At 52.0% G+C, this 20,401-nt stretch overlaps 1 protein-coding gene across 22 annotated transcripts in view; it reads right to left on the reverse strand.

Moving 5' to 3' along the window:
• Positions 1-20,401, reverse strand: part of SFI1 (SFI1 centrin binding protein) — a 122,235-nt gene that overhangs the window by 7,788 nt on the left and 94,046 nt on the right. For 16 of the 22 annotated variants that reach the window (XR_001884854.1, XR_001884856.1, XR_001884855.1 and 13 more), the window contains 13 exons: positions 13,988-14,069; positions 13,498-13,676; positions 12,063-12,138; positions 11,488-11,583; positions 10,944-11,020; positions 9,489-9,591; positions 7,892-7,988; positions 4,653-4,813; positions 4,099-4,173; positions 2,774-2,848; positions 2,460-2,636; positions 2,135-2,388; positions 570-1,185 (listed from right to left, as the gene is read on the reverse strand). Coding sequence is in view for 19 of the 22 variants with exons in the window: in XM_017868956.1 (XP_017724445.1) it covers positions 570-1,185; positions 2,135-2,388; positions 2,460-2,636; positions 2,774-2,848; positions 4,099-4,173; positions 4,653-4,813; positions 7,892-7,988; positions 9,489-9,591; positions 10,944-11,020; positions 11,488-11,583; positions 12,063-12,138; positions 13,498-13,676; positions 13,988-14,069 (2,068 nt within the window). In the remaining 3 variants the exon portion in view is untranslated. The remainder of the gene's footprint in view (positions 1-569; positions 1,186-2,134; positions 2,389-2,459; positions 2,637-2,773; positions 2,849-4,098; positions 4,174-4,652; positions 4,814-7,891; positions 7,989-9,488; positions 9,592-10,943; positions 11,021-11,487; positions 11,584-12,062; positions 12,139-13,497; positions 13,677-13,987; positions 14,070-20,401) is intronic. The other 6 variants (XM_017868972.1, XM_017868971.1, XM_017868970.1 and 3 more) reach the window with 3 other exon arrangements.

Genomic DNA, 20,401 nt, shown 5'->3' on the forward strand with positions numbered 1-20,401 from the left:
CCCCAAGTTATTCAAGCCAGTAGCCCAAATCAGCCTGGATTCCTTCTTCCCCCTCACTCAGCAAATCCCTCAGAGCATATCCTGCTTTGTCGGCCGCCAAGAAAGTATCTGTCCCCTCTATGACAACCGCTGAGCCCAGGCCACCAGTACTGCTTGCCTGGACCACATGGTCATGGTGACCACAGCCTGCACAGAAACCTGCCATGGTGCTCCCTGCCAAAATCCTTCCCCGATTTCCTCCTCTTCTCAAATCCCAGGCTGCTTCTCACCGTGGCTGCAGGACCCTACGTGATCTGCAGCCACGTTACTGGCTGCAGGCAGGGGCTTTTCTTTGCTTGTCTCTGACTAGAATATAAGCTTCAGGATGGCAGGGCCTTTGGCTGGCTGTTCACTGCTGTGGCCCTTGGACCTGGTGTGTAGTAGCTACCTATGCTTGTCAAATGGATGAGTGGCCTCCCTGTGCCAAGATTTTCCAGAAATGATGAGTACAGCTATGGCATGAGAAAGAGCACCAGAAGCCAGACCAAAGAGAGAGCCCCAGCGCCCAGGCCTGGTGGTGGAGTACGTACCCTGGCTGGTGCAGCCGCCCTGCAGGGCATGGAGGAGGAAGGAGGCAGCAGCAGCAGCTCCGGGCCTGTGCTTGCCGTCGGGGTCTGCTTTGGGCCAGGGGTGCTTGACAGGGCCCCAGGCAGGGGGCTGTGTGGGACTTGTGCTTTCGGGACCTCTGCCAGGAAGGGCCGCGTCAGGGAGGGGCCTGCTGGCTGAGCCATGCCTAGGCCATGTTCCTTGGGCTTCTGAGGCCTGAGCACAGGGAAGGCAAGAGCCTGGTCAGGCCACAGGACCCTCCTCTGGGACCAAGGAACAAGAAGGAAAGGGGGCCACCCACCCCAGGACTGCCAAAACACAGGCCCCAGATGGAGGCACCAGCTGCCTTTGGGGCCCTGACCACCCACCCCTGCCTGCCCATGGTGCCACACCCCAGGGACCCCTGCCTGCCCATGGTGCCACACCCGGGACCCTGCCTGCCCATGGTGCACACCCCAGGGGACCCCTGCCTGCCCATGGTGCCACACCCAGAGACCCTGCCTGCCCATGGTGCCACACCCCAGGGACCTCTGGCTCTGCGCAGGCTCCAGCAGGAAGTGTGGGCGTCGCGGCTGCTTCCTTGCTGAGTGGGCAGTGTTGCTGGGAAGAAACATGGGGTCTGTTCCCCTGGGCTAACCAGGGGCTGCAGGGGGGGTCTGAGATCTCTGTGGGATGGGGGTCGCTAGTCAGACCCCTCCAATTTTATAGGGAGACCGAAAGTCCGAGAAGGCGAGGCCAAGGTCAGCAAGTAAGCTGGGGTGGGCCTGGGCCACAGAGCTCCCAGCAGTTCTGACAAAAGGTACCTGACTCCAGGGGACTGCTTCACCCACATTGTCTCTTTTGACATGCAGAGCAACCCCGGTAATGCAGGTGTACAGGTCACCAGGGTCCATGTCACAGGGGAGCAGCCTCTGAGATGTTCAGGCTCCCATCAAGGTCAGTCAGTGAGGGGCAGAGCAGCAACCGGGACCCAGGCCCCATGCACCCACCTGACAACTCCTCCGGGGCCCAACGCCCTCGGGTAGTGCTGGCTGCTGTGGGAGCCACCAGCTTCATCAGCATGGGGCAGGGCAGGGCAGGTTAGGGTTTGAGGAGACCATAGTCGGGGTGGGCAGAGGATAGGTGCCAGCCCACACAAGAAAGAGGGGTTTCTGACAAAAAACCAGTGTCTTGGCTGTGAGGGAGCAGAAGAGAGGCCAGCAGGCACAGGCAGGAGCTGAGCTTGTTCCCTTGTCAGCTATGTGTGTGACTCCGGAAGATTGTCAGCAGGACGGGCGAGAGGGTAGGAAGGTGTTGCAGAGGAAGGGACACCTATTTCCTGAACTTTGGCAGGCAAAGGAGAGAGGGTCTGGAAATCCCACTCCACTCTCTCTTGCCGGGGGAGGGATGGGGTCTGGCCAAAGAGGCGATTCCCAGCAGCTCAGCTATGACAAGGCCGAGACCAACCCGTCCTGTCCCCCGTCAGGGCCCCGTTTTCCTCCCTGCTACGCCATCCAACCTTTTGCCCAGGGTGGAAGCGAGGAGGATGAGGTGAGGACGGGCTACTCACAGTTCCAGGGCGTGGGGCTCCTCAGCAGCCAGGCGGCCCAGAGCTCCCTGAAGCAGAGGAGCCTGTGGCCTCTTGGTTCCCAGGGCGGCATCCCCAGCCCCAGCGGCAATGCAGATGAGAAGGGGACCCTCCAATGTCACTTTCCTGCTGGGTGTGACGGCTGCCAGGGGCTGAGGCTTCCCGCTCCGGCCCAGCACTTTCTGTTTCCAGAGCGTGGCACAGCGGCGGACGGCACGATGGAGACTGTGAGCCGCCTGTGACACAGCCTCTGGTCAGCTCATGCCACACCCTGCCTGCTCCCCAGAGGAAGGGGCCCTGGGCCTACCTGGACCTGCTGCTGGGCCTGCAGCTGCTGCCGGGAGGCCTTCATGCTGGCTGCAAAGCGCAGGAGCCGTGTGGCACCCTCCTGGAGGAGCTGCCCCTGGTAGGCCTGGAGCGCCCGCTGCAGCCGTGCCTTCTTCCTCCTCCTTTCCAGTACAAAGGCCAGCCACGTGGCCCACACCTCCAGGGAGGGCGGGAGGTGAGGCCCAGATCTCCCTGTTTAGGGGTCCCCCACAGACCAGGTGCCCTCCCTCCAACCAAGGCAGGGCTAAGGCCTGAGGGAGAGGCAGGGATGGTAGGATGCAGAAACACAATTACCTTTGCCTGCAGCGAAAAGGCCCAGAACCACAGGGCCCGCACTGTCGCCTGCTGCTCCTGCCTCCTGGCTGCCAGCTAGGGCCAGAAAGACCAGATCATTTCCTTGCTGCCCCTGCAGGGAGGCCGTGCTGATCACGGGGCCCTGCCCGGATCGTCCCTCTGGGCTCCCTCTCTAGTTGAGGCTCCCACTTCCTCCACTAGGAAGGGCCAGCCCTGTGCCTGGCCGTGAGGTGCTCAACAGACGCTCCATCTGTGGCCTGAGGAAGGACCTTTAGGAAAGAAGGTGGCAAAGGGCTCCTGCAGGGGGATGTGTGGAGACAGCGGCCTGAGGTCTGGGGAACGGTGAGAACAGGACAACAGGATGGGAAGAGGGAGCTGGGGACGGGTGGGTGCTGCTCTGTGTGATCCCTCTTGGCTTTTTAGCAAGATCCCAGCAAGCCTTAAAACACATTTCATATTAATTTTTAAAACATTATCTTGATTTGGAGATGGGATCTCACTCTCATCTAGGCTGGAGTACAGTGGCATGATCACAGCTCACTGCAACCTTGACCTCCTGGGCTCAAGCGATCCTCCCCTATCAGCCTCCCGAGTAGCTGGGACCACAGGTGTGCACTAACTACACCCAGCTAATTTTTCTGTTTTGTTTTTGTAGAGATGGGGTCTCACTATGTTGCCCAAGCTGGTCTTGAACTCTTAGGCTCAAGTAATCCTCCTGCCTCAGCCTCCCAAAATCCTGGGATTATAGGCGTAAGCCATCATGCCTGGCCCACTGATGTATTTTTTTTTTTTTTTTTTGAGGCAGAGTCTCTCTCTGTCGCCCAGGCTGGAGTACAGTGGTGTGATCTCGGCTCACTGCAAGATTTGCCTCCCAGGTTCACGCCATTCTCCTGCCTCAGCCTCCCGAGTAGGCGCCCGCCACCACGCCTGGCTAATTTTTTTGTATTTTTAGTAGAAACAGGGTTTCACCGTGTTAGCCAGGATGGTCTCGATCTCCTGACCTCGTGGTCTGCCTGCCTCGGCCTCCCAAAGTGCTGGGATTACAGGCGTGAGCTACCGCGCCCAGCCTCCATTGATGTATTTTTAAATACAACACTGTAGAAAGAGAAACCAGGCTTTGAAGTAACTGGTCTAACACAGGCTACAGATGGAACGAAGCTGATGTGCTCAGAAATGACAGGAAGGTAGTAAAGGAGGTGGCCCTGGGGAGGGTGATAGTAAAAATATCGAACTAGAGGTGTAAGCTGAAGGTCACTCATTGCCCAGGCCTCACACGCCAGAGGACAGAGAAGGAAGTATGGAGGGGACATCTCCTGGGTTCCCACCTGTTGTCTCCACTGGCGGAAGCAGGTCCGGCTGAGTCTCTGTGCCAGCAGTTGGGTACTCTGCCTGTGCAGGAGCTAGGGGAGAGCAAGTACACAGAGTGGGGTCCTGACCTAGCCTAGACAGCCTGCGGTGGGTCCTGATCTAACCCAGTCTCTGCCCAGCTGAATGTCCTCCCATTGCTAGGAGTCCTGGATGGTACCAGGGGTCTCCTGCATAGGCAGGGGGAGGCAGGGGGGAGGCAGGGGGCGCCTAGAGGACTCACTCCATAGGTCCCCCAGCACTGATAAGCCGCGGGTCAGTATGAACCGGGTTTTTAGGCTGAGCCGTCTTCTCTGGGAGACACTGGATTCTGGGGCTGGCTACCTGCTAGGCTCCACCAAATGCCCAGAAAGGCTCCTGCAGCCTTGTCCTACAGGACCCCAAACCACGCACCACTCACACCGGCTGCATGGAGTGCTGTCAGGAGAGACCCCTTCCTGAGATATGGTCTCCTGGCCTGGACACCCCCTTGCCAGGCAGGTGGAACTTGGAGAGTTGCCACTGTCGGCCTCACCCTCTTTCTGACACACTCCAGATGGTGCATCTTCCACCGGGCCAGCACCTCCAGCAGCAGCTGCCGGCGGTGGTGTTGGACTGCCCTCTCCAGCTGCAGTCTCTGCTGGGCTGACCTCCGGCTGCAGTCCCGCCAGCGCTGAAACCAGGTCCGCAGACAGCCTAGATCCAAGTCAGAGTTTGCTGTTCTGTGGGATTTCCACCAGTGACTACATAATGGTGAAGGTGCAGAGAGGAGAGATGGCTGTGCGGGGATAAGAGTCCAGGTGTCCAGCCCACACGGTGAAACTACCACATGTGGACCATGGCCCCTCTCTAGGGACAGCTCTGGCCACCTTTGCCAACAGTGAACCTCCCAGAGACTGGAACCAGCTCTGTTTACCATTGTGCTCCCCAAGGGCCCTCCCAGAGCCACAAGCCTGTCCACAGCCTCCACAGGGGTGCCAGGGGCCCCCCTAAGAGTCACGTGCAAAATGCTGCTGGGCGCGTGGAGGAAGACCCTCGGTCTGAGGGAGGACGAGGAGCCCCCACTTGAGCTGCAGCAGCTTGGAGGAGAGGGCAGCCTGTTTTGCCAGGGTGGAAACTGAGGCCCAGTCAGAGCAGTCAGACCAGCCCAAGCCACGGCTGGGGAGGAGTGCGCTGGTCGCCAGGCCACGTCTTCTGGCTCCCCAGGTTCTCCAGGCACGAGCCATATCCTGCATTTTGTTTTTGTGTCACAAGCTTCTCCCTTTAGTGAATCTTTCTTGGGCCCTGAGAGAACTTTCTTTTTGAGACAACAGAACAGGGTTGAGAGCAGGGCACAGATGCCAAGATGAGGGGCCCTCCAGGCCCACCAGCGCAGGCAGAGAAGGCGGCAGATCACAAGCAGGAGGCGCCCATGGTAGTGCTGTATGCTGACGTCTGGGCTCTGTCCTCAGTGTGTATCTCTCTACCTGTCATCTCGGTTGATCTCTACAACAACCCCAAGAGGTAGGCACTGTTATCCCCATTTTACAGATGAAGACACTGAGACTCAGAGAGGGGCCCTGCTGGAGGCCACACGCATAGCCAGGTTATGACCGCCAGCCTGCGCTTCTTCAGCACTCTGCATAATAGGTCTTGCGACATCCTCCCCTCAGTCCCTCCTCCAGCTCCACCCTTGGCCTGCCAAGGTGTGCCTGAGACACTGAGGCCTTAATATAAGCCAGGCAATTGTTCCTCAGGTATTTACTGTGTACCTACTACGTGCACACTGTCTTGCTGCCCAGTCTCCCAAATGTCTCATACCATCTGTAATGGATGTGGCAATCCAAACCTGCCACTGCCTCCTTCTAAGGAAAGTCCTTCAGAGAGCAGCGGCTTCGGGCAAAACTCAAACCCGTAGCCTCTAACTTCCCACCACGGCCAGGAGTGGGCACCTGACCCTTAAGGCAGCCAACCCAAACTGGCCAGAAGCCTCTGGAGCCTGAAGCTGCACGGTCAGGTGCCCAAAGGGTCAGGCGCAGAAGCTCCAGAGCCCAAGGACTGGCTAAACCCCTCAGCTTCTTTCTTAGTGAACTAGAAACACAGTGCTGGTTTCTGAGCTGAGTTCCAGGACCCAGCAGTACATTCGTCGTGCAGTAATGCAGCCGTGTGGGATGGCTGACCCCGGGGTTTTGTCGCTAGGACTTGTTGAAACATGCTTATTAACACATGCTACAGTTAGAACCAAACCAAAGCTGATGCAGTTTTGTCCTGGAGAAAACTCTATTAAACCAACTCAACAACTTGGTCAATTTCTTTATGGGCCAATTTAAACAATTTCTAATTGTTTTCACTTTTGTTTGTATTTTCATTTATTCTAAAAATGAGCTGTCCCCTTCAGCGTGTCAGATTCTTCTGCTATGGGACTGCTGGCTGTGTTAGGAGACAGCTCCCCACGGGTCTGCCGTGTGTCTGTGCATCTTGCAAGCAGGGGCATGGACTCCTGTTCTAGACTCTTTCCAAAGATTTTTTAAAAGAGACTGGGTCTTGGCTAGGCGTGGTGGCTCATGTCTGTAATCCCAGCACTTTGGGAGTCTGAGATGGGTGGATCACGAGGTCAGGAGATCGAGACGATCCCAGCTAACATGATGAAACCCCGTCTCTACTAAGAATACAAAAAATTAGCCCAGTGTGGTGGCACGCGCCTGTAGTCCCAGCTACTCGGGAGGCTGAGGCAGGAGAATCGCTTGAACCCCAGGAAATGGAGGTTGCAGTGAGCCAAGATCGTGCCACTGCACTCCAGCCTGGGAGACAGAGCGAGACTGTCTCAAAAAAAGAGACTGCGTCTCATTCTGTCACCCAAGCTGGAGTGCAGTGGTGTGATCATAGTTCAGTGCAGCCTCCAGCTCCTGGGCTCAAGTGATCCTCCCACCTCAGGCTCCCGAGTAGCTAGGACTACAGGTGTGTACAACTGTGCCCTGCAATCTTTCCAAAAATGTATATACAGCAGGCAGTGGGACTTCCTGAGATGAAATTAGAAAGTGCTGGCCCCTAAACATTCAAGGGCCCAGCTACACAAGGAAGCAGGACGCTAACACAGTGGAGGCTGACCTGACAAGCAGCAAGGACTTTCCTGTCAAAACAACGCCCCCCAACCACCCCAAACTCCTCCATTCCAGCTTCTTTTATTTCTCTGTAGATCTCAAGCTCCAGCCTTTCATTTTAACATAAATTGGTTGGCAATCCGTTGGGAATACATTTCTAAGATATACTGGACTGAACAGTACCCACTCCACACCTGCTGTATCCATGCCCTTCCTGGAACCTCACAATGTGACTTTATCTGGCACTAGGCTGGCTGCAGATGTAATTGGTAAGGATGGCGTCACACTCAAGTAGGGTGGGTCCTTCATCCGATATGACCAGAATCCTTCTAAGAGACCCAGACACAGGAAGGGAGTGACATGTCAAGATGGGGCAAAGACTGGAGCAATGAATGGGTCTGCACGTCCAGGAGAGCCATGACAAGCAAGAAACAAGCTGGGAGAGGCAAGGAAGGACTAGAGCCTGAGGAGGAACATGGCCCTGCCACACCTTGATCTCTAACTGCCAGCCTCCAGAACTGAGAGGGTAATTTTGTGTTGTTTGAAGACTCCCAGTCCGTGGTACTTTGTCATGGCAACCACTGGGAACTGGCATGTATGAGGAGGAGACAGACTTATGGGGGCCACAGGGACCTCCACAACAGTGCTGTCGTCACATTCCTCAACACGACTTGCTTCTGGGGGCCCCACTTACCCCTGTCCAGCACCTTCCGGGCCTCCCAGATGGCAGAGTCCTCCTGCTGTCGGTAATATATCTGCACTGACACAGCTTCCCGCCACTGGACCAGGACCTATGGGCAGGCAAGGAGCACAGCAACAGTCACTACACCTCCTGGCTTCCGGGGCCACCCCAGGTCTGTGACGGTGGCTCCTGGAGAGGCAAGGCCAAGCTGTTGCCATTTGCTTCTCACACACGCTCCAGGAAGTAACTGCCATGCACGCAGACCGCTGAGCAATAGGACAGGGCCCCAGCCCCTCACAGGAAGCCCAGCATCTCGGCTGCTGGGACTCTTCTACCAGGATTTCCATATCATACCCTGCCATCAAGTAGTGAAGTCATTACATACATGGGTCTTCATTCTATTTTATTTATATAACTTTTTTTTGAGACACAGTCTCGCTGTCACCTGGGCTGGAGTGCAGTGACGTGATCTTGGTTCACTGCAACCTCCGCCTCCCAGGTTCTAGCGATTCTCCTGCCTCAGCCTTGCCTCAGCCTTCCAAGTAGCTGGGATTACAGGCACGCGCCACCACGCCTGGCTAATTTCTGTGTTTTTAGTAGGGATGGGGTTTCTCCATGTTGGCCAGGTTGGTCTCAAACTCTTGATCCCAAGTGATCCACCCAACTCAGTCTCCTAAAGTGCTGGGATTACAGGCATGAGCCACGGTGCCTGGCCTCTATTACTGTTTAGTAAATGCAACACACACGTGTTGTATACATTCTTCTGTATGAGTGATGCCTACAAAATCACAATAACAAAACACTTGCCCAGGGGATGCCTGGTGCCTGCTCCATAAGCTGTCATGAACTCCATTCCCACCAAAAAGGCCTCCTCTTCAAGCTCTGGAGCCAAGCAAAGACTCCTGTGTTCCTCTTCCAGGGGAAGGGAGGCACAGGCTAGCTCCAGAATTTTTTTTCTTCTTCTTCTTTTTTTTTTTTTGAGACAATCTTGCTCTGTTGTCCAGGCTGGAGTACAGTGGTGCAATCTCGGCTCACTGCACCTCCTGGATTCAAAGCGCCTGTAATCCTAGCGCTTTGGGAGGCCGAGGCAGGTGGATCACCTGAGGTCAGCAGTTCAAGACCAGCCTAGCCAACATGGTGAAACCCCATCTCTATTAAAAATACAAAAATTAGGCGGGCATGGTGGCACACGCCTGTAGTCCCAGCTACTCGGGAGGTTGAGGCAGAAGAAATCGCTTAAACCTGGGGGATTGGAGGTTGCAGTGAGCTGAGATGACACCACTGCACTCTAGCCTGGGTGACAGAGTGAGACTCTGTCTCAAGAAAAAAAAAAAAAAAAAAAAAAAAAAGAAAGAAAATACTGGTTCTGATAAGAACTAGTTCACTTATGATGTGTTATGTTTCTATTTTAGTGCATATTGGTTTGTAATTCAGTAAAAAACTAAACATGTGCCCACATGGATGTGTGTGTGTGTGCTGGAGGAAAGTTACCCATTTCTAGGTTCCTTATTCAGTTCAAATCTCTGGCACCACCCCCTACATCCCACGCCCTCACCAGAACACAGTCCCCAACTCTCCTGGGTGACCAGCTTGCCTCCTTATACCTCACCTTGGAACACATGGTCCTTCTGTAATGAGTACTTGCTTGAAAGGTTTTTTTGGCTTCATCCACTCGGGCCATGGTGTTCTCTTTCCAGCGATGCAATGCCCCTCTGCAGGTGCATGGGTGCGGGGAGGGCAGATGACACCAGGATGGAGAGAGAAGGGAGGCTTCTGTGAATCATTCCTACTTCTTCCCCTACTCCTGAGTCAGGGACTCTACACCTAAGAATGTCTGTTTCACCAACACCCATGTTTACATGCACGTCTATGTCCAACAAATGGCTACTGAGCAGCTGCTCTGGGCTGGGCACCAAGAATGCATGAGGGACCCAGCACTGCTGGAGACCAAACTCCAGGTGCTACAGGGATAACAGGGCATAACCAGACAGCGGCAACACAGGTGACTCACACTGTGATGAGAGCAGTGTGGGGAGACGGAACCCGGAAGGCTGCCTGTGCCGCTGCTGAGTTAGTTTGGGGAGTTCTTGCTTATTCCGCCCTGTCTCAAGAGCGGGATGGGCACTCTATGGGACCCCATATGAGGGATGGAGGTGTTTATTGTATTTACTTTTTAGAGGCAGGGTCTCACTCCATCGCCCAGACTGGAGTGCAGTGGCATGATCACGGCTCACTGCGGCCTTGACCTTCAAGGCTCAAGTGACCCTCCCACCTAAGCCTCCCAAGTCCCTGAACCACAGGCATACATGACCATGCCTAGCTAATTTTTTTATATTTAGTAGAGACAAGGTCTCGCTGTGTTGCCCAGGCTGGTCTGTAACTCCTGGTCTCAAACAGCCTCCTAAAGTGCTGGGATTACAGGCGTGAGCCACTGTGCCCAGCTAAGGATGGAGGCGTTGAAAGTCCACGAGACCCACTGCCCACAGGCCACCAGGAATATCATGTGCTGAACAAATACAAAGGAAGGAAATGAAAGAGGGGCATGTGGGAGGACTACTGGGAAGGAGCGAGGTTAGAGTTTGGTTTAGAAAGAGTGGTAGAAGCTGCAGAAGCGCCCTCCACAGGGGTGAGCGGTGCAGATGGTCTGACAGGGCCTAGAGGTGACTCTGGAGAGTCAGTGACAGGCCTGCAGAGCAAGCTGGAAGGGGACTGCCTGGAAGTTGACAGGCAGCCTCTGGAGTGGAAGAGACGACAAGGTGCCTTGCAAAGCTGCGTCTTGCAGTGTGAAGTAGGGAGGAAAAATGCTCAGAAGAGCAAAACAAGTGGCCTTTCAGGCATGCAGGCGACAGCTGCTTTCCAAGGTCCCGCCCTGCACACAGCAGGGGCTTAAGACAAATGAAGGCAACCCCGTGAGTAAAGTGGAAAAGCCAAGACCATGGTATTAGCTACTAGGAACCTGGGATCATCCCCCACCTGGCCCTTGGCAGGACTCCCTAAAAGGCTGGGGTTTGGAGTGCGTTCCTCGTTCCGCAGTCAGAGCCTGGGAGGCTCCCGGGAGACTCACCGCAGCAGCTGCCTGTTGTGCTGGCTCTCCCTGGCTGCCACCTCCTGGAGGATGCTCTGTACCCTGCCCTGGTAAGTCTGTAGGGGACAAGGAAGACTGAGGCTGCCCTTGGGCCCACACTTCTCCCTGTTTAGGCAGGTCTCAGAGGTGCCTCTACCACAAGGCTGCCATGCCCAGAGCACTCAAAAAGGGCAGGGAGAGGCCAACGGCCCCTGGTACCAGGGCCAGCAGACCCTCCCAGACGACAGGGAGAAACTGTCTCACAGGCCCTCACCTGCTAAGTCAAACCAGGGGACTCCAGGGCAAGGAACTGCTTTCACTACAAGGCTGGTACCCACCGACAACACCTGTTTCCACTTGGCCAAGCAAGAATCAAAGAACCCTGTGGCCTAAGGCCCGCTGTCTGGGGCACTTGCTTGGTTTGAGATGTGTCAAATTACTCTGTTCTGGGAGGGACAAGAAGAACAAAGAAGGGAAACAAAGTCTCCAGAAACCTCCCCGGTCCCCACAGCACGGAGATCAGGAGGGAAGCAGCAGCTCCTACCACCCACGCCTGCAGCGCCCTGTGCCGCACTCTCTGCTGGTGGTGCAGATCTGCTTGCATCAGCTTCCGCCGCTCTGCTCCCCGCAGGGCCAGGCGCTGCAGACAGAGGAGAAAGTGGCCACCGTGGGCTGGGGTCTGAGTTGGGGGTGGCTTCCTGCTTTGCCTCCGTTTTATATGTCATCTGTGTGAGTGTAAATTACTTAACCTCTCTGGCCCCATCTATAAATATGCGCTTCTTAGGGGTTCTGTGATGATTGGATGAGGCAAGTGCTTGATTTGCAGTAAATGCTCAATTGTGAGTTTAAACGTTTTTTACACTCAGTAGGACTCCTGTAAATGGTTAGATCAGGAATTTTAGACGCAGTAAGTTCAAATAAGAACAGCCTAGTATCTGAAAGAACACAAACTTTTGAGCCAATCATCTCATAAAACTGAGTTAACACTTTATGTGCTGCCTGTTCTCTTCCTTCAGCTCAGAGGTAGGTGGTGTGGCCCATACATCGCCCGAGTCCCGCTGACACACGGCCCACCTGTCCAAAAGTCATACACAGGTGGCACTCGCAACAAAGCCTTACCTCCCTCCACTGGCTCCAGGCCCAGCGCAGCAGCTGGGCCATGTGGAATTCTGCTGCCCGCACCCTGCCCGTCCTCCTGTGGGGAGATGGCAGAGCTCAGTGCTGCAGCCCCCACCCAGCAAGGGCACCCTCTACGGGCTCCTCCTCACAGTCCATGGCCCTACCTGGTTAAGTTTTGGGGGGAGCAGAGACCCTCTCTGAAGAGCTGCCAAAGAACTTGCACTCTCGGAAAAAAGCACCTATGATCACATGTTGGCCTACTTCCCAGGGCTTCAAGTGCCACTGAAGCTCACATGTGCAGGTGTGAAGCCCCCGACTGAGAAAGTGGTTAAACATGGTCAGAGTTTGACAGGGAGTGAGATCCTCAGAACACACAGTGGATACTGAAAGGCCCCAAAGCAGGACAGCCTCTGCAGTGGACACATGAGCTGCCTACCCTCCTCTAACTACGTGGTGTGGTTAAAAACTGCCACAGCCCACCCACTGGCCACAGCTGCTGGTCCCTATCCCTTATCTGCAGTGGTCAACTATCACAGCATGGGCCCATCAGTTTATTCCCTGCTATGGCCACTTTTGTTTGTTTGAGGCAAAGTCTTGCTCTGTTGCCCAGGCTGGAGTGTAGCGGTGCCATCTCGGTTCACTGCCACCTTCGCCTGCTGGGTTCACACAATTTTCATGCTTCACTCTCCTGAGTAATTGGGATTCCAGGCTTGTGCCACCACGCCTGGCTAATTTTTGTATTTTTAGTAGAGATGGGGTTTTGCCATGTTGGCCAGGCTGGTCTTGAACTCATCAGCTCAAGTGATCCACCTGCCTCGGCCTCCCAACCTGGCTATGGTCACTTCGAATGGGCCCCAAGTGTAAGCAGGATGTGGCCAATGAGCAGGACCTCCCCGATCCACTGAGAACTTCTATGCCCAGCCAAATTCCTGAGGCTGTGAGTTCCATGAGGTACCCCAAGGTCCTGCTGTTACAACCCTTTTTTTTTTGAGACGGAGTTTCGCTCTTGTTGCCCAGGCTAGAGTACAATGGTGCGATCTTGGCCCATCATAACCTCCACCTCCCGGGTTCAAGCGATTCTCCTACCTCAGCTTCCCTAGTAGCTGGGACTACAGGCATGCAGCACCATGCCCGGCTAATTTTGGATTTTTAGTAGAGACGGGGTTTCTCCATGTTGGTCAGGCGGGTCTCCAACTCCCGACCTCTGGTGATCTGCTCACCTCAGCCTCCTGAAGTGCTGGGATTACAGGCGTGAGCCACTGCACCCGGCCAACCTAGTTTTAGTTAGACTCTTTTAGGTTGAACTTCCAGAACTCAAAACCAGAGTCTGGGGTAAAGCAATCCTCCAGACAGGCACTTGGAGCTGATGGTGCTGCTGGTACAATCAAAGCTGGCCTGGGATAGAAAGGCTTTTAAGGCAGAACTGGCCACTCACTCTGTTCTGAGCCCTTGGGCACTTTCCCTCCAGAGGCAGAAAGCTTTCTTGAGCCGCCCATGGCGGTGGTGAGCACAGGCCACTGTTTGCCACTCCTGCTCCTGGTGACGTGCTGCTGCCTGCTGGTGCCACGTGAACCAAGACCTATGCAGAAGCTGTCGCTCTGCATGAAGGATGGCCTGAGGCAGGACAGGAAGGAGAGAACAGAATAAGTCAAGTAGGAGAGAGGCACAGAAGCCAGGAAAGAATTTACAGGCCACAAATAATGACTAAGGCAGAAGGAATGGGCGTCAGAATGTGGTACAGCCCAGAAGCTGTCTGTAGGCTCCAATGAGAAAGGACAGATGCCCCAGAGCCTGCCCTGCCTCAAGAGTCAGACAGGAGCCCTCTAGTGAGGTCCGAGCAACTTCCTGAGGAGGGGAGACCATGAGTGCAATGGCTTGAATCAGATCCTGCCCATCCACACAGCTCCTCAGGGGCAGCCACTTACCATTCTCTCTGCCAGGCAGTTTTCTTGATGCTGAAACGTCTTCTGCCTCCAGATAGAAAATACCTGCTTCTCTAATGTCTCCCTAAAAAACAAGGACGAATGTAAAGCACTTAACAAAACCAAAAATTAACCCAAACAGAACTAGAAGTTCCAAATAATTGGATTTTTCCTTTTATACCATGCTATTGTATAAGAGGTGAGTTAAGTGGCTGGGCACAGTGGCCCATGTCTGTAATCCTAATACTTTGGGAGGCCAAGGCAGGAGGACTGCTGGAGGCCAAGACTAGCCTGGGCAACATAGCAAGACTCCATCTCTACAAAAAAATTAGACAATTGCTGGGTGTGATAGTGTGTGCCTGTAGTCCCAACTACCTGGGAGGCTGAGGTGGGAGGATCGCCTGAGCCCAGGAGCTTGAGGCTCTGGTGAACTATGATCATGCCACTCCACTCCAGCCTGGGCAATAGAGTGAGACCCTGTCTCTGAAAAAAAGAAAAGAGGTGAATAAGCTTAGATGAGGGAGAAAGCAACACAAAGAGAAAGGGAAGGAAAGCAGACAGCCAAAACCCTCAAACTTTTAAAAGGCCAACATTTTCCAAGTTATTTCTGGTATCAGCCAAGCCTTCACCCCGTACGAAAAAGAGCCCGACCCTGAGGCCCTAGGTCTTCATTAATTCTATACTGACTTAACAACACTGATAAAGGATTGTTGGGGGAGGCCTTTCCAGTGCACACTGACCAATCCTTTGAGGACTTGTTGAAAAACAAGGGGCAGACCCCTAAGGCTGACTGAGCAAGTCTGAGGGGGGTCTCAGGAAATTGTATTTTAAACAAGTGTTCCAGGTGAATTAGGAAAGTAGAAAGGTTTGGGAACCACTGTTTTGTCATCTCTGCCTAGGCCTACCAGATCACCACTAACAACATCAAATCCTGTAACAGCAGTGCTGGGACAACTGACCAACAGCCACTAGGGGCTCCATGCTGGTGGAGCCACAGGATCCGTGTTCAGCACTGCGGGACCTCGCTCCCCTGACATTTAACACACAAGACACATCACTTAAAGCAAAGATTCCACTTCCAGGCAGAACACAGTCACTGGTCTTGGACCTACCCTCTGGCCATATATGACAAAACTAGACAAAACATATGTGGCAACTGTCTTCAGGCGCTGGACAGTAAGTGTAGATTTTGATGCTGAAAAGACAGGACACAGGCAAGGTGAGCCCCCAGGCTGCCCAGACTTTCTGCCTGGGGGTACCTTCTCAACAGTGAAAGGAAGGGAGGCTGAGCAGAGCCTCCCTCAGCCTCAGTAAGCTGACGAGGCAAAGACTGGAGTTCATGACTGCCAGAGGGCCTGGAATTTGGGGGCAGGGTACTAGAAAGGAGACAGCTGAACAGAGGGAAGTACCCAAAATTTCACTGAGATTGTCCCAGGTCCTCAGATGAGGGCCACACGTGCAGACTCCTGGAGGCCTAGCAGAGAGTGACTGTGCAGGGCCAAGAGGAGAACAGAGACAGGAGAAGCAAGACAGGCTTGTAAGATGGAGCTCTGGCCCAGACAGAGCTGAGAGACCAGACACAGAAGCTGAGATCGTTCGACCCCAGTTGACCTTAGTATAAAAACACTAAAAGATCATCTTTAGGCTGAAGGGAAATGATACAGATGAACATTCAAATGTATAGGAAGACACAAGGAACACTGGAAAGGGAAAATATGTGGGTAAATGTAAAAGGCTGCATTTTTTCCTTCTCAATTTATAAAAAGAGTACTGATTATTTAAAGCAAAAATAGTAACGTTGTAGGCTGTGTGCATGGTGGCTCATGCCTGTAATCCTAACACTTCAGGAGGCTGAGGCAGGAGGACTGCTTGAACTCAAGAGTTCAAAACCAGCCTGGGCAACAGTGAGACCTCGTCTCTACAATCAACCATTAGACATAAAATGCACGACAAAAAGTACCACTGGTTGGGGGTGGTGGCTCACTCCTGTAATCCCAGCACTTTGAAAGGCTGAGGCAGGGGGATGTCTGGAGCCCAGAAGTTTAAGACCAGCCTGGACAGCATAGTGAGACCCCACAATGTTTATTTCTAAAAATAATAATAATATCATCAAGGATGGAAACAAAATAGAATTTTATTGTTTTTATGTTCTTGCACTAAACATGAAATGATATATTAATTCTAAACAGAAATGGGCCAGGCATGGTGGCTCACACCTATAATCCCAGAACAGTAAGAGGCCATGGCAGGAGGATCACTTGAGCCCAGGAGCTTGAGACCAGCCTGGGGGACATAGTGAGACCCTTTCTCTACAAAAATTAGAAAAAAAAAATTAGTTTGGTATGGCAGCACACATCTGTAGTCCCAGCTGCCTGGGAGGCTGAGGTGCATGTATCACTTTAGCCCAGAAGGAAGAGGCTGCAGTGAGCCAAAATTGTGCCACTGCACTTCAGCCTGGGTGACAGGACAAGCTCCTGTCTCTAAAACATAAACAGATAGATACATAGACAGACAAACAGAGAGATACATACATACAAACAACTGTAATAAGGATGCACACTGTAATTCCTAAAACAATCTAAAAACTACAAATAATACAGAGCTAAAAAGTTGATGCAGGAAATACAATACTAAAAAAATTTAAATGAACCCTTAAAAAGGCAGAAAAAAGGCTGGGCGCAGTGGCTCACGCCTGTAATCCTAGCACTTTGGGAGGCTGAGGCGGGTGGATCACGAGCTCAGGAGATTGAGACCATCCTGGCCAACATGGTGAAACCCTGTCTCTAATAAAATACAAAAAAATAGCTGGGCGTGGTGGTGCATGCCTGTAGTCCCAGCTACTCAGGAGGCTGAGGCAGGGGAATCACTCGAACCCGGGAGGCGGAGGTTTCAGTGAGTCAAGATCGCGCCATTGCACTCCAGCCTGGCGACAGAGTAAGACTCTATCTAAAAAAAAAAAAAAAGGAAGAGAGAAACAAAAAACAGATGTAGACATCAGCCCAACCATATCAGTGATTACACTAAATATAAATGAACCAAACAACTCAATGAGAGAATAAAGTCTTTTTGGCCAGGCATGGTGGCTCACACCTATAATTCCAATACTTTGGGAGGCGGAGGTGGGTCGATCACGAGGTCAAGAGATCGAGACCATCCTGGACAACATGGTGAAACCCTGTCTCTACTAAAAATACAAAAATTAGCTGGGCGTGGTGGCGCGTGCCTATAGTTCCAGCTACTTGGGAGGCTGAGGCAGGAGAATCGCTTAAACCTGGGAGGCAGAGGTTGCAGTGAGGCGAGATCGCACCACTCCCACTGCACTCCAGCCTGGCAACACAGCGAGACTCCATCTCAAAAAAAAAAAAGGCTTTTCAACAAACGGTGCTGGAAAAACCTGATAAACACTGAAAAAAATAAACCTTGACTCCTACGTCATACCATACATAGAAAAAAATTTAAGATAATCATTGACCTAAATGCAAATGCTAAAACTATAAAGCTTCCAGATAAAATATAGGAAAATATCTTTTCAGATCTTACAGTAGCAAGTATTTCTTAGGGAGGACCCTAAAATCACTAAGCATTAAAAAAAAGGATAAATTGGGCCAGGCGTGGTGGGTCACACCGGTAATCCCAGCACTTTGGGAGGCTGAGGTGGGCAGATCATGAGGTCAGGAGTTTAAGACTAGCCTGACGAACATGGTGAAATCCTGTCTCTACAAAAATTAGCCGGGCATGGTGCTGTGCACTTGTAATCCCAGCTACTCAGGAGGCTGAGGCAGGAGAAGTGCTTGAACCTGGGAGACGGAGGTTGCAGTGAGCTGAGATTGCGCCACTGCACTCCAGCCTGGGCAACAGAGTGAGACTCTATCTCAAAGAAAAAAGATCAGTTGGACTCATCAATCCAACAGAAATCAAACACTTCTGCTCACCAAAAAAAAAAAAAACAAAAAAAAAACCTATTCATCCAAGCGTAGTGGCTCATGCCTGTAATTCCAGCACCCTGGGAGGCCAAAGAGGGTGGATTACCTGAGGTCAGGAGTTCAAGACCAGCCTGGCCAACATGGTGAAACCCCGTCTCTACTAAAAATACAAAAAACTAGCCAGGCGTGGTAGCGGGCGCCTGTAGTCCCAGCTACTCAGGAGACTGGGGCACAAGAATCGCTTGAACCTGGGAGGCAGAGGTTGTAGCGAGCCGAGATCGCGCCATTGCACTCCAGCCTGGGCAACAAGAACGATACTCCATCTGAAAACAAAACAAAACAAAACAAAACACGCAAAACCAACGATGATGACTGAAATCAGAACACTGGTTACCCATGCAGGGTAGAGACTGACTGGAGGGATGTGAAGGAACTTTCTGGGGTAATAGAAATGTTCTATATCTTGACTGGAGTGTTGATTATATAGGCGTATAAATTATGGAAACTCGGCCAGGCATGGTGGCTCATGCCTGTAATCTCATCTCTTTCGGAGGCCAAGGCGGGCAGATCACGAGGTCAGGAGATTAAGAACATCCTGGCTAACACGGTGAAACCCCGTCTCTACTAAAACAAAAAAATACAAAAAATTAGCCAGCCGTGGTGGTGGGCGCCTGTAGTCCCAGCTACTCGGGAGGCTGAGGCTGAAGAATGGCATGAACCTGGAAGGTGGAGCTTGCAGTGAGCCGAGATCGCACCACTGCACTCCAGCCTGGGCGATAGAGTGAGACACTGTCTCAAAAAATAAAAATAAAAAATTATGAAAACTCATCAAATTTTATTTAAAATCTATGCCTTTCACTGTATATACATTTTATCTCAATTAAAATAAAAGGCAAACCAGTTTTGTCTCATTCTCAGTACCTTTCACTGGAGGGTTGTAAGTTTTATATAGCTTTAAAATATATAGTTTTAAAATTTACATAAAATTTTATAAATAAAATTATTTTAGCCATAATTCATGAGATTCCATCATAAAATCTGCCTATATTCCTAAAACATTAAAAAATACCCTAAGAATATCAAAGATACATATTTATTTGGAACTTTAATTTGCTAAACTCCAAACCAATCCTCTGAACATGTACTTACCATGAGAGTCACAAATTAAACCAACTCCAGGGGCCAGAGTAGATAGTTCATATTTTTGTGCCAGGCCCTTGGCTTGTATTTTACATGTATTATCCCATTTCATTTTCATGACAACCATATGAGATAGAGACTACGGCCATGTCATCTCAATTTTACATTCGAGGACACTGAAGCTCAGAGACAGACTGACTTGTCCAGGGTCAAAAAGCTGGCAAGTAACAGAGCATAGGTCGGAACTCAGGCTTGTCCAGCTTCTAAGCCAGACTCTCAGTCACTCTGCTCATGAACAAGGAAAACAGGAATCTGAAAAACCAAGTTTCGTAAAAAGGTCCAACCAAGCCAAAACAGGTAAAAATCTAGATCAGGCCTACATCATCCTGCAAGCCTCCTGGCTATACCCTGTCTCCAAGTCACCCTCCGCCCTTTTTCTCCAGAGTGATAGCTCTAAAACCACCCAAAACTGCTCCCTAGCAAAAATCCCTTAAAGGCTCCTCTTGGCTATTTTGAAGGTACTTTTAATTTTTGGTTCTCACAGCATACAAAATACAAAAAAAGAATAGAACCAAGCATGGCTACTTGTTAGTAAAAAAAGAAAGGGGTACTGTGTGTGTGTGTTTTAAGTACTGAAGCCATTTTTTTTTTTTTTTTTTGAGATGGAATCTTGCTCTGTTGCCCAGGTTGGAGTGCAGTGGTGTGATCTTGGCTCACTGCAACCTCCATCTCCTAGGTTCAAGTGATTCTCCTGCCTCAGCCTCCCGAGTAGCTGGGACTACAGGCGCCTGCCACCTCGCCCGGCTAGTTTTTGTATTTTTAGTAGAGATGGGGTTTCACCGTGTTAGCCAGGATGGTCTCGATCTCCTGACCTCGTGATCCACCCGTCTCGGCCTCCCAAAGTGCTGGGATTACAGGCTTGAGCCACCGCGCCCGGTGCCATTTTTTTTTTTTTTTTTTGAGATGGAATCTTGCTCTGTTGCCCAGGTTGGAGTGCAGTGGTGTGATCTTGGCTCACTGCAACCTCCATCTCCTAGGTTCAAGTGATTCTCCTGCCTCAGCCTCCCAAGTAGCTGGGATGTGTGCCACCACACCTGGCCAATTTTTATATTTTTAGTAGAGATGGGGTTTTGCCATGTTGGTCAGACTGGTCTCGAACTTCTGACCTCAGGTGATCTGCCTGCCTCAGCTTCCCAAAGTACTGGGATTACAGGTGTGAGCCACTGCATCCAGCCTGAAGCCAGCTTTTTTTTTTTTGAGACGGAGTCTCACTCTGTGGCCCGGACTGGAGTGCAGTGGCCGGATCTCAGCTCACTGCAAGCTCCGCCTCCCGGGTTTACGCCATTCTCCTGCC

The sequence above is a fragment of the Rhinopithecus bieti genome, unplaced genomic scaffold, assembly GCF_001698545.2.
Source record: "Rhinopithecus bieti isolate Rb0 unplaced genomic scaffold, ASM169854v2 scaffold_4666, whole genome shotgun sequence".
NCBI lineage: Eukaryota > Metazoa > Chordata > Mammalia > Primates > Cercopithecidae > Rhinopithecus > Rhinopithecus bieti.